At 29.0% G+C, this 15,208-nt stretch overlaps 1 protein-coding gene across 1 annotated transcript; it reads right to left on the bottom strand.

Annotated features, from left to right (window-relative positions):
• Window positions 1-2,728: 2,728 nt before the first annotated feature.
• LOC119689866 (cAMP-dependent protein kinase catalytic subunit-like) lies at window positions 2,729-14,968 on the bottom strand (the record flags this gene model as incomplete). Its single annotated transcript, XM_038104797.1, is given in 4 exon segments — window positions 2,729-3,250; window positions 3,314-3,429; window positions 5,246-5,537; window positions 14,325-14,968. Coding segments are annotated over 4 exon segments (1,422 nt in total), but the record flags the coding sequence as incomplete, so codon positions are not given.
• Window positions 14,969-15,208: the final 240 nt, after the last annotated feature.

Genomic DNA, 15,208 nt, shown 5'->3' with positions numbered 1-15,208 from the left:
ATTATTCATAAATTTTAACTGAGCTCAAGTTATCTTTTTAATAGAATTAGTAATTAATTTCTGACATTTGTAGTCCAAAAATAATATTTAAATAATTAAACCAACATATTTTCCGAATAGTACCAATGATGAATATTTGACGGTATCTAAAGATATTTTTTTATGGTCAGTCCAAATTGACTTCTTAATAATTAGAGGATTGAAATAAAAAGTTTTTTCATTAATAAGGCGTTTTTTATATATTAAAGTAGATAGGTCAAAGGGCATTAATAAAAAAAATCAATTCAATTTTATGAATTACAAATATTTCGGATAGAATATACTGAAATTACTATACTAAGTTAATCGAAATATTGCAAATAATAATATTCAATAATATATAATAACGCAGTAATTTTTTAATTGATATTAAATAATTAATTTATAAATATTTATAAATTTTAATTTATATTAACAACTTAATAATATTTATCTCGGTTAATAATTAATTATATTGTGTTACAATACAACACACAGCAAAAAATAAAAACAGTAGTATTATTAAGTCCATAAGAACGGAAAACAGCCTGAACAGATTAAAGTGTTGGTTTTTGTTAGGTGGATATTACAATATTGGGCAGATGAATCCTCTTGTCAGATATTTAAATTGATTAGGTCTAAATTAACGCACCAGTCAGCTGTTTCAACAAAAGCGTAACCTGCTTAGTACGTCGATATAACTGCTGACGAGTCACTGTGTAATAGGATCTATATATATCTATGTAATAGCTCTGAGAACAAGAAAGAAACCGTGCTCCACCTCAAATATCTGTGTCCATTCATAACTAGAAGAAGTTCTAAAATCTTCAGGAACTCTTTTCTTGTCGACTTAGGCAAGTTTATAGAACTGACAAGTTGGTTCACTTTTACTTAATCGGGGAATATTGTGTTTCGTCATTGCTTGTGTGCTAATGTCTCGTCGATGTACGTACAAACGTAAGTCCGTCGTGGTAAAAAAATGGGACATTTTTTAAGCATAAATGGACTTTGGACACAAGGCCGTCACTCTAGCCATGTTCTGCAGACGATAATATGTTCATAGGTCACCACATTTGTTGTTACTTTTAAGCTAAAACATTGAAAGCTTATAACATTAAAACATATACTTTTATAAACTACAAAATATTAAAGTAATTTAGGCATCGTTAAAAATTGCCTAATCTATAGAAAAAAATTTGGATATTATTGAACAAAGTTCTGTGCTAGCGAGGCATAATGACAGAGAGATTTTTTTTTTTGGTTTTTTTTTGTTGGCATTATGTAGGTCAATTTTATTCTTAATAAATACAAAATACGTTGGTTTTATTTAATCATAAATTCGATTCGCAATATTTTTATTTAAATTATGATTAAATAGAGTCAACATATTATGTTTTAAATAAAAATATAACTGACTCAAGAACCCACAAAAAAATTTAAAAATAAAATAATTATTTTGGTCATTATAGTAAACAAAAGGAACAAGGTTTATACTGGAAATGTTATTTTTCAAATATACAGATGGAAAAAGAGAAAATAAGTTGGTTAGGGTCAATTTTATACACCTTTCCTTAAAATCGGAAAGAATAAGAATTAGATTATTAGTGGCTTATAAGATAGACTGTGTTGCTTCCCAGCATGACACTCTACATTTCCCAACCGAGAGACCAAGCAACTGTCGTAATATTGATTTAACATCACTGTATAAAAGAATGAGACCAATCACAAAGCTAAAATACAACTATTTAATGGATTTACTACACTATTTACTAAACAACAAATATATTTGAAATTTCTACAATATACACAAACTCGAGAAGTCTGAGTAATGAGTTTATTTAGCGACTCATTTAAAGCTAAATATATTAAGTCTCTAACTACGAGAAGAACGATTTTTTTTCAATTGTGTGGCAAAAAAAATCTTAAGATAAAGTGATTTTTTTAATTTCAATAAAGTGTGCTTTTTTTGAATTAAAGAGGTTTTTTCATTAATATTAAAAGTAGCTTAAATCTATTTATAATCATCAGAAACATACTATGTTTCAAATAATATTGGGTTTATAAATTTCACATACAGAGATACCCAACAACATTATATATATATCGATTTTATTTATTTTAATTATACAAAACAAAACATTTGTAAACATAAGTGTAATATTCTTAATACTTATAAACTATTCGAAATTTAATATTATTCTACTTAACATGAATTCCTATAAAATAAATTATTTTAATTTAATATAATATAAAAGAAGGGTTAAAAAATGCTTTAAAATTAATCCCAAGTACTATCACATATTCATTAAATCATCAGCGCTTTTTTTTAAAGAAATACATAAAATAATAAATAAATAGTAAGGAACATTTGAGATAATGGGAGGTAAGTGAAGTTTCTTAAAAGGATTATGGTAAATTATAATTACATCCTTTACACATACAAAAATCTGGTCATTAGTATTATTTTGTCTACCCATAAAAATTAATACTGATTTAAAGGAAAAGCAATACCAAACATTTAATAGTGTTACTTTTGCTTTTATTTAAACTATATAGGCATTACATTTTGTTTTAAAAACAAGTAAATCTATTAAACAAAAAAAAATGCAATAACCCCTTTTTATAGAAACCAAAAAACCAATTCACCTTTTAATAGCATTCAGTTTTACTAAATAATATTTAATAAAATTTACGATAAAATGTACTTTACCTGTTTTCGGGACAGACGCACTGGATTGGTGCCCTGTATAACAATATCATTCACATCAATATCCAATTTTGCCTCCCATCCGGCTTTTATTCGCTCACCGCCATTCTGTTCAGTGTGTTCCAGAAATTCATTTAAAAAGTTAACACATTGTGTTGCATCGAAGTAAAGAAAACATAGGTTCACTTTATGGCACGATATGCGACCACGATCGTCCAGCACAAGTAAAATCTTGTGCTTCATTAGTTGCTTGTTTACACGTGCCAAACACTTCTCCAGACCGCGGGACAAACGTAATTTAACCCACATACAAAGGAAAATTGCAGCAGCATTCAAAAACAGCCAACCAACGCCTAAGGAAAACAAGGCGACACCTTGCAAACCAGAGAATAGTAACGTAAGTAGTACAGCGAAAGCAAATAATATCCAACAAACTAAGATCCTTTTATAACAGATATTGTATACAGTAAATCGGTAATCATTTACTAAGGTCTCCATAGCCTGTACATATTCTTCAACAGTTAGCTGCAATAAAAATAATGAAAATAATTATTATAAAGAGTTTTAAATAATATTCTATAAACTTACAGTTAAACCTTGTGCCATTAATTCCTCTGGTACTAACTCTGGTCGAAAGATGGCCGGTGTTATCCAAGGCCATTTTGTATTTGCAGGTAACAGCGTGACAATCACATCACCATTTGCTAAATACAACAATGATAATCAATATTTTCAGCTTTAATAATAATCATTGAGCATGGTACTATATATACTTATAAGATTATAAGAAATATTTATTTATTTAGAACCTACAACTGAATACTGTTTCTTTTTTTATTAATAAGTATTCATAAATGCTTAAGTATATCGCTGAATATTCATATTAAAAATGTTAGAGATAAGCTAAAATAAACATTTTTTCAAACTTTGAATAATGTTTTTTATTAGAAAAAACTAGACTTCGAAAAGGTTTTGACAGATTTGATAGGTCATTTATTTGGGCTGATCCTTGGTAATCATCCAAACAGAGTACTACCAGTTTAAGTACCGAGTACTACTAAATAAAAGCAAGATTACATCTGAACACCTAGCTGGTTTGCCATACCTATTAACCGATTGACAAAATAATTCACTGAGCCATAAGAATAAGGCAAAGTATCCACTAAACCGTATTCGTTCAACGTAATGATCTGGACCATGCTGATTTCGTATTCTTAATCAGTCACAAAGCAAATACTTTGTAAAACAAGAATCACTGTCTTAGTTGAAAAACATTGGAGCTGATTAATGAAGTTTATAGAGGACTTAACTTGTTGTTCAAATTATTGAACACCTTAAAAGATTCATTCTTAATAAATACATATGGCAACACTTTTTAAATTTGATGAGGTAAACGACTATCAGTTCAAACGCAGGGTCTTTACAGTGACTATACTTGGATGTATAGTATAGAGAGTATAGTGGGGTACAGAAGGTAATAGTCCCATATTATATTTTATTGCCGTTAAGTATATTTTTTGTTAACAACCATCTGAGAATAATTTTTTTATTTTCTGTATTATATTGCATTAACTTAATATTCCTTATATGTCATATTCATTTCATTCTAAGATTTTATTTTTATGTGACTATTATATTATTGGATGATATGTTTTTTAAATAAAATATAATCGTTTGCAATCTAATCTAATCTAGTGTTGTGGGAGAGACGAGCGGCAATACATCATCTAAAAAGATGATTGAATACCAGACAAATATTCTGGAAAAGCAAGATTAATTAATTACTATACTGCCCCACGTATGCATTTAGTTTAGCTTCCTACGACATCTGGCTACACTTCAAACTGAAATTGACGATGAATAGAATTTGATCTTCTCAATTGGAATATCGTGAATCAAATAGTTGAGTTTAAGTGCATTATTAGGTACCATCCACCAAAACCATTATGGTCTGTGAGTTCTTGATTACAAAAAGAATTATTTTTGTTGACTATTCCACGTATGCACCTAGTTTGGAAATGGAAATCGTTTAGTCAGCATCTAAGTCATCCAAAAAATTGCCACCAATATATTGAACCCAATTTTGACTGATGAATGTTAAAAATGTTACAAAAAATCTAGTGAATCTTTCTAGCGCTCTATTAACTAAAAAGAAGACTAATTTGAAAAAATAAGAGTAAAGATTTAAATCAATAAATGTTTTAAGTGATTTTGACTAGCGTCATCCGACTTCGGAAAAACTGTGTATATATGTTTTTCAAAAAATTAGACAGTGATGTTAATAATAGCTAGTACTACATGTCGTTCCACACAAGCTAACTTACTAGAATAGTCTTAGATGCGCATAGTTCTATGGAAACTAATTCATAACAGTAGTGTTACACGTAACACCTACTATAGAAGTCAATTCACATCAATAACTAAAACTATACAAATCCTTCCATATAACTCTAAAATCATGAATCATTTTTGTTTTTTTTTTAACGGAGTAGTTCATTTATATTGGATTTAAGCACTTACCAAATCCCTCACGTATTCTGCCCGTTGAAAGTTCAATAGTACGCATTGGTGGTGCTGTTTCAATGGGAATCGTAACATTGCTCGCCCCGTTATTGCTGTGATGTTGACTTGATGTATTGTGTTGTTGACTATTTGACGTTGCCAAGACATTAGCTGGCTTTGATTTTTGGTGTTGTTGCTGTTGAGGATTTTGTTGCGGTTTACCGGATGCATTTAAATTGACGTGCGTGCTTTCTGTGGTTAAAACAGCGGGAGCTACATCCGCCAATGTTTTTGAGGAAATTGGACTACGCTGAAAATATTGATTAATAAGATACATTAAAACATATAAAATAATTAAAACATCACGTCTAGTTATATATATATATATACGCCTATAAGGAGCCTTAAATAGAGATACATGTGCACATTTTCATTTAAATTCACACCAAAATAATACACAAAGAAGTACATAGAGTTATGCAAACATATATAGCTTCTTTTATGTATTTTACCTTCAACAAATAAATTGCAGTGAACTCATACCTATAATGTGCTTAGCTCGGTAATGACATTTTGAACACGTGTACTCGTATATTTCGTTTTGTTGGGTTCATAGTAGTTTCTTTCTTTATTTTTTTTAATTTTTATTTTATTTTTTTTTAAATATTTTTAATATGCAAATTTGTACACATTTTTCATTTTTTAAGTTTTGTTCAATATTATTGATTTCCAACGCTTTGAGTCTTTATAGAATATATCTTGTACTGGGTATGATAATTAGTCATTATTGAAAAGCAAAAAATATTTGCAATGGGATTTGTTATGTTTGAAATATTGCAGTTACTTTCTAATGAAAAATACTTTTTGGAATGAAAATCATTATAAAATATATTAGAATACACAATGTTGTACAAAAATAATAGTTAAAAGTTAAGAGATACTATGTTGAAAAGGAGTAGTGATTCATCTTTCTAACGGATGAAATTGCGAATGAAACGGCTGGTTCCCTATTGAATAGGGAACGAAGTCTGAAATGCATATTGTTGAGATTTTTTTGAGATCCTATTCCTATGATATTCCTTTTGAGTTCCAGTGACCCTATTCTACACTGGGAGCAGAGGATAAGAGAGAGATTCCTACTATTCTATTGCATAAGTTTTAATATAAATTAATGCTGACCTTGGGTGAATTCCAGTATTGTTGAAATTTGCGTGGAACACGGACTTTAGTTACCTACGATGCTACTTATCTTTCATGCCATGATAATATTTTTTAAGCCGCATATAGCACTCATGAACTTTGTTACTATGTAACTGAGTTATATTAGTAAAAATTTTACCAAGTTTGAAACAAATTTTCAGCATTAAAGATTTGGTTCGATGCTCTTGTTTGCAAAGATAAAACAAAGATAAGATTACCTTTAACGCAATAACTTCACCCAAATATTATCAAATGTTAACAATGCAATTGTAAAAGATCTATATTGCAGATATACTTTCTGCTCAAAAAGTACACGGATTTTGTAAATAAAACACACAAATTTAAATTTTATTCCAAATTTAATCTGGAAAAAAATTTAAAGGAGATAAAATCTTCTCCAAAATAAACTCCATTGAAGCGATACACATATACCAACGCTTCCATACACTTTTCGTAGGTCCGTGAAGGTATGGCTTTTAGTTCCTTCAGCGAATTCTCTTTTACCGATTCAATCGACTCAAAACGCTTACCATAAAGGTGCAGTTTAAGTCTCGGGAACAGGAAAAAGTCGCACGGATCCAGATCTGGCGAATATGGTGCCTGAGCGATGACAGTGGTGTTGTGTTTGATCAAAAAATCGCGTACAATAAGAATTTTCCATAATAAAAATCGCTAAATGCACTTGAGGTAGTCTCACATTAACAGCTGCTGTAAACAAATTAATTGACAGATGATGCTCAAATTTGTACCATATGTCAAGAAAGGGTGTGCCAACATAACAAAAAAAAATTTTTGAAAAAGGTCTATTACTAAAGGAATAGTTAACAAACAATAAAATCCGGATACTTTTTGAGCAGAAGTTAAGTAATCGTCAATAGATAACGAATATTTATTGAAAAGTCCTGCTTTCGAAAGGTCATTTATAAAAAATTTTTCACGTTTAAATGAAACTTTAAACTATATCGATACTGAAAGTGTCAAGTAACACGTAACCAAAGTTTTTATTTAAAATTTAATTTTAGACTGTATAACTTAAGATAAAAATTAATTTAATTATAAAATGGTGACTGAATACAAATTAACATTTTTGCTATAAGAAACGTGCCAGCGCGCATATAAAATTGTTAATTAATTTTTATGGCAATAATGGAGGCAGTAATGGAAATCCAAAAAACGAAACAACTACAACGTAACTTACATTGTTAAAAATTAAGAAATAAATTGTTTTTAATAATTACACAAAATTATATTTATTTTAATAATAATTATTTAATATTACCGAATACTATCTTAATATAGAATACAATTGGAAACGTTTTATACGATTGTTTAAAGCTAAACACGCTTGATAGAAATTACATTAGCATAGAATTATGTCTTCAGGAATACACAAAAATACCTTCAAATTGTTACAATATATTTTATTAAAAAAAAAATAAACTGGTTAAAGTATCTCAAAACTTGTTAGACAAGCTATTTTTGGCAAAGTTTGATCTTTTCTTTTCTCGCTTGTCTTTAAAATTAGATGACAGCATATTTTAATAAGCAAGAGAGAGATTAGTGGCAGAAAACAATAACATGTGCCGATAGCACATTTATCGGTACAGTTAAATTATAGTTTTAGATTCGTATATCCATTACTACTATAGATAATTTAAAGCCCTGTACATCGAAAAAAAATAGAAATATATATTACTAAACTGCAACAAATACTAAAATAATATAGCATTCTGTAGAAAAGAATTAAATTTGACTGATAGTATAATTAATCTTAGTCCTCGCTAACACATTCTACAGTTTAGGTAGAACAAATGATGTAAAAAGAGCTAATATATGTAATATAGCAAACCCATTAAGGTTCTTTGACCAGTTTCTTTAGATGAAAAAATCTTAAGTATAAATATAAATGAACTTCAAATACTTTCAAATAAAAATCAAAAAATATTGTAAGACACATTAATAGTTCTTTCCGTGCTGAACTTTTTAATAAAACATACGAAGACTCAACGATATGTAGACATCTGTATGCAATTTGGCTTTCTACTAAAATGAAATCCAATGTTCTCATTGAGATTTGCCGTACAGATATCAGTCTTGTGGTAGATTTATTCACAAGTTCATGCATTTTAGGTAAGAAAACTAAATCTCCCTTTCAATTAAACCTACGATACTACGACAGTTGTGGAGACGACTATTAAGTGCTGCCCATCTGCTTTGTTTCTGTCGGACACATACGTCGCGCCAACTTATTACTTTAGTGGCTTATTTTTTGAGAATCTTAGCTAACTGCAAGACCTGTCCATAATTAGCATTATAATTTTAAACCTTTGGCAAAGCTAAACCGCTGAGTTTTTCTATATACGGCAACATAATGGGTCTATACACCCAGTTGAATCCCTTGGGATTGCCGGTATATGTTAACCTAAAGCACATTGACACAAATTTATCCAACAACCTATTCTCAACCTAAACAAGAAGAGTTTAAAGTCACTCTCTGGTGCACTAAGAGATCACGCCACCTGCAATAAACACCTACATAAAATATATATATCCGACACAAATATTTGCAGATTCTGCTGTGATAAGGAAGAATCTATGGAACATCTGATCACTAACTGTGATGCACTAGAGAACAGAAGAAACAAAATTTTAGGTGCATACTAACTGAAGACCTTAAAAAACTCCCTGCGAAGGAGCTAGTTCGATTCCTCGAGATACTAAATGTCTAAACACAAAGAGATGCACAATAGATCAAGCTGGTCGCAGTGCATAAACGCCTTAGCCTTATATATAATTTTATATATCTATAATTACTGTGCGCTACACATTTTTAAAAATTATAATCTATCTACAAATATATATACCTGCGGACACCAAACCATATGTTTCAATATCAACACAAAGTTGATACCTTATATATTTGATAAAAGTATGAAATTCAAATAATTCGAATAGATATATATTCTATAAATAAATTGAACCATTTTGTTATAGAAGTAACTATTTTTAGTGATTAATTTAACAACAACAGTCTTCTGTTTTATTTTTAGATGTATATTTACACTATTATTATCATTAGAAACTTATTGCTAAATCTATGTAATATCGCTAGTTGAGCACTCAAGTATCTACGTATTTAACTTTTTTGTTTTTATATCTGTTTTATAACTATAGAATAGGTATGTATAACTACTTGTGTCGTGAATTCTTTATACTCGTACTACTGCACGTGAGAGAGTATCTTATAAACTTGCTTACAACTGGTTTTGTTTACAAGTTGACTCCGAGGCAAAATTTTTCTTTCATAATATTATAAATTAATTACTTAATAATCAAGTATATATAATTAAATATGACTAAGTGTTCTCATTCCTATCTCTGCTAGTTCACCTGAATATTCATTACCAATTTACTGTATTTATTTACAGAATGAATAATATGAAAACATATTTTCAATGTTAAGAACTGAACCTGAAGTCAACTGAATTGTTATTTTTAATTATGAAAATTTGCATTGAAAGTTTTTATTTATCTTAATTAATTTGAGAACAAAAATAAAAAGCACTTTCAACACAAACAGTCAACAGGTTATATACGGGTATGTATCAAAATTCAATAATAGATACTTATGTGTGAATAGATATTTTCGTCAGCGCTTTCTTAAGATTTATACACTCAGTTACTTGTTCGTTTATACAAATATATGTATGTACGCAGTTTTAAACAAATATAGATAAGTTTTTTATACAAAAATAATTAGGAACACTCAGCTAAATTTTACGTTCTTATATAAACATTTAGCTATCTTATGTAAATTTACTCAAAGCTAATGAAACTGTATCGCAGAAAGTGCAATTTGATAAAAATTTCAACACATGATATTTAACAATTTATTTATAACATATCAGTTTTTTGTTATGCCCGTAAAAAATGTAATAGACTATGTCTTATATGGGTTACAGGTCACGGTGGTGTTTTAGAAATGAAATGAGGCGAAGCTAGGCCAATGAAGTTTCTACTAGGAGGCGAAGAGACCTTGAATCAATTTTATGAGTTAGATTAAAATTATTCACTGGGTTTGGGTATATCAACAAACAAAGCTTTTGTATTTGAAGGACAGTGGAAATACAAAGCAACTATCTATTGTCGAAGAACCATAGAATCCACAAAAAGGTACTGCGTTGTAGATATATGAAGGTATAATAGGCCTGTACTTTTTTGAAAGTGATAAAAGTTAGTTGAAGAGGTGCATGCTGAAGATATGCCGGTTCAATAGAATGGTGCCATAAATGACAATCCCCACAATACGTTCCGTTTTGGCTTTGTTATGTGAGAAACATTCCATACCTGTTACTATTTATTATAGTGTTTTAATCAAGATCTAATTCTCACCATTAGATTCTTTATTTGTTGGATTGCATAAATGATCATGTTAAGGTTGACAATCCTCAAATATTTTACCCTTTTAAAAGAAAGATCCGTTAAGTTATTGCTAGACTATTGCTAATATTATACCGTGTCATCGAAAATAAGTTGAAATATATCTAGTACACTAAATGGCAAAATGCAATCAATTTTATGAAACAAAAATTTGTTAAAAAGGTTTTTTTCGAAAAGTAGTGAACTACAACAACAAAAATTCTTTTTATAGGTATTAATTTAATTAATTGAATTTTTGCCTAACCATATAGCTATTTCGAATATTAACAAATACCCATCATCAGTGGTCTTGGAAATTATTCTTGTATTTAATTATTTGTAAATAATTTTTTGAAACTGCAAGTTCCAGGAATCGAACCGTTCCCTGCCAAATTTGAAGCTCAGAGTCAGTGCTCCTTAAACAACCGACCCAAAGCCGTACTTGACTTTTTTGTTGTTTTTTTATCATAAAAAATATTGCATCGGCTAGAGAAATACAAAACCATTTAACTTAATGCCAACCACTCCAACCCACCTACTATGAAAATGTTTACGAATATTATAATATATTACTTACAATATACTTAATTGTGTCATTTCTCATCAAATCTGTTCTAGGTACAGAAATTTGTTTTTTTTTTAATAATCCTGTATAAAAATGGATTACCTTAGTATAAGATTACCTACATTGCTATCAGTTCTGCTGACTGACAGCTGCTAATGTTTATCAAGTTCTTTGTTTATCAGTAGGCACCTATACTAAAATTTCTAGAAATTCGAACTTTTACGTATAGCGAAGAGAAATTTAGTTAGGAATATATCAAATGCTCTTAAAACAAGAAATAAAAGTCCAAAAAATACGTAAAAACATAAGTGCTGGAGATCTTGTGAAAAGTAAAAAATAGCAGTTCACAGGGGAATCTGAGGAATCCAATCTGTATTAATTAAAGTACACACGTATCGAAAATAAAAAATGAGAAGATAAGGAAAAAGTTAATTAATTTATCCAAATCAAATTAAAGGGAAAAAAGAGCTATTGGTTATCAAAATTATACTTATTTTATACTTATTATAATTATAGACACTATCATACAAATCTGAGAAAATAAGCCAATTGGACTTAGCTTAGCTTAGCCAATTGGACTTAGCAGTTTGTTTATATATTTGACATCGTTTTTTGAAGCAATGGATAAAATTAAAAAAACACATTTGGCTGCAAACGTGTTGTCATTTGACAATAAATCTTCAGATGAAGATATATTTTTCAATTTTATATAATTCAAACGTCTTATTTCTTATAATACGCAATGTATGTGAGTTGTCAAAAGCTTACTAACCCAACCACCAAAATTTTAGATTACTCTAAAAATGTTCGACTGGGCAATAATATTTGACAGATCGAGGGTAAATATTTTTTGAATCCAGATTCACCAATCGAAAACGCTATAACGGTATTGGTCACAGCATTAATAATTTACAAAATGTATTTTTTTTCAAATTTTCTTTTATGAATATTTGATGCGTTGAAGGGTGAGAACCGCTTTAACTTATAGAAAATCAAAAATATGATAGTGCTTAAAAATGATTTCTTAAATAAGATAAAAGGCATCCATAGAAATCAAAATATGTAAATATCAACTACTGAAATTTTGATCTTCTTAATTTACGATATGCACAATAATTGAATTATCAATTTCCCACTTACCCAATCCCAAAGAATAAATAATGAACAGTATATCAATGAAAACCGACCTCAAATGAACAAGAAACATTTGATTTTTTTTTTACTCGCAAGTTGAAGTTACATATGCATCACAGTAATGGAAAAATTGCATTACTTGCGCTTTAAATTACTTTTCCATCCACCCTACACTCTGAATCTGGTTAATTTAATTATTAAATTTAAAGATCCGTAAGTTGAAGTCACATATGAATCACTGTAATGGAGAAACTGCATTACTTACGCTTTAAATTACTTTTCCATCCACCCTACACTTTGAATCTGGTTAATTTAATTATTAAATTTAAAGACCCGTAAGTTGAAGTTACATGTGAATCATAGTAATGGAAAAATTGCATTACTTGCGCTATAAATCACATTTCCAGCCACCCTACACTCGGAATCTAATTAATTTAATTATTAAATTTTAATACCCGCAAGTTGAAGTTATATGTGAATCATAATAATGGAAAAATTGCATTACTTGCGCTATAAATCACATTTTCAGCCACCCTACACTCCGAATCTAATTAATTTAATTATTAAATTTAAACACCCGTAATTTGAAGTTACATTTAAATTACAGTAATGGAAAAATTACATTACTTGTGCTTTAAATTACTTTTTCATTCACCCTACACTCCGAATCTAATTAATTTAATTATTAAATTTTAATACCCGCAAGTTGAAGCTACATTTAAATTACAGTAATGGAAAAACTGCATTACTTGTGCAATGAATTACTTTTTCATCCACCCTACACACCGTATTTGATATTTAAGCACAACATATATGTATATTGTAGAAAGTTTGATGCTTTAAGCATGACAAACTCTGTTGATGATAAATATTTAAACCTTTCTAGTTAATTTATAATAAGGATACATATGTACGTAAGATGTGTTTGCATTAATTAAGTTGTTAATGAAGTTATTTTGGTATATTTTTTCTAATTTAAATTGTTCTTTGAAGTGAACAACTTTTCGAAAAGTGTTATTAATTTGATAAGAATTTCTAATTAATTTTTATGGCACATGATAACACTTAACAAAACCTAATTAAAAAAAAAAATCAAAAAAAAATTTAATTTAACGCTAATTAACTCACATCTTTGCTTGGTATGCAAATGATCATTAAGTTGAAAAAATTGTTAAGTTGAAAAAATTGTTAACTTAAAAAAATTTTTTATTTAAAAAAAAAAGAACATTTTATATATATCTATATGTACGTATAACGTGCTGAGCATTTTTTCTGAATAATTTTGTTTCGTAAGCAATAAAGTATAGATAATGTGTTTCTGTACAGATATATAATAGAATGAATATAAGATAAACAACTTTTGTTTTTTTTTTGTCATAAAAGACAGACGTTATTTTTATGCTCATTCACTTCGCAGTGTTGCTTGATCGACAAAATCATTGACAAAAATTTCAAACTCGTGGAGTTGAATGCTCTTTTTTAAGTTATGTGACCTAAAAAGCAACTCTCCACTTCACGATACTCTCCACAATTTTTTGTATTAAAACATTTTGTTTACACAAAATTTTGTTGTGTGCAGCAAGAAATAAGGCATTTGAGACTTTATCAAAACACACTAATCTTATTTTGTGAACTAATTTCAATATCAGTTTTTCACTTTTAAATAATTTATTAAAAAAATTTAACAAAAATTATTTGTTGTTTTTTTTTTGTTTTATAATTCGTTTCATATACGACTATACGAAATGCAACTTTGTGCGCTTTGTGCGCTTTACTCACCTGTGCAGGTGCAGATGTTGCCGTTTGTTGTTGTTGTTGTTTACTCTCATTTGAAGTTGCTTTATCGTGTGTAGCTGTAGCCGATGTTATTGGCTTTGCTACTGCTGCTGCCGCTGTTGCGCCGGTGTGTGTTGCTCTCGGTGGTGGTAGTAACTTGTTTGGTGAAGTTGACGTTGACTGAGCTGCTTTTGTTTTTTCTCTTGTGATATTTTCACTGTTATTAGTGGCTTTATTATTGCCACCACTGTTGCCGTTGTTATTATTATTATTATTTTCAGTATTTTCGTTAACTTCGTCATCAAATTTAACCCAGTTTTCTTTGTTGTTTGTTTTATTGTGTGATGCATTGGAACTATCTGGCTCGTCCATTGTTAGTTCGATGTCCTGCAATGGGTGTGTAGCAGCACTAGCAGCACTAGCGGCGCTAACGTTATTTTGACTTTGTAAACTATTTGGTGCCTCGTGTAGATCGTTGGCGCCTGCATCAGCCATAATTAAAATCTGATTTTATTTTACACTTTCGCGTTCAAAATTTAATTAAAATATATATATTTTTATATTTTTATGAAAAAATATCTTTGAAGTTAGAAAGACAACTTTTTTGTTATACGTTTTATTTTTATTTTTTGTTTTTTATTTATTATTTTTTATTTTTACTTTTCAAGTACATGTATTTTTCTTTTCACTTTGTTTTTTAACTTTGGCATACAATTTTTTAACTTGTTTTGCGTTTATTTTCATTATTAGTTACATAAGCCACATTAATTTTAACTTGATTTTATTATTTCTCATATATTTTACAATTTTTATTTAAGCTGCATTTTCACTTTTAACTTTAATAATATTAATGAAAATTTTTTTTTTTGGCTATCTATTTTTTTATT

The sequence above is a fragment of the Teleopsis dalmanni genome, chromosome X, assembly GCF_002237135.1.
Source record: "Teleopsis dalmanni isolate 2A chromosome X, ASM223713v2, whole genome shotgun sequence".
Lineage (NCBI taxonomy): Eukaryota > Metazoa > Arthropoda > Insecta > Diptera > Diopsidae > Teleopsis > Teleopsis dalmanni.
This window is presented reverse-complemented; position numbering and strand designations above follow the sequence as displayed.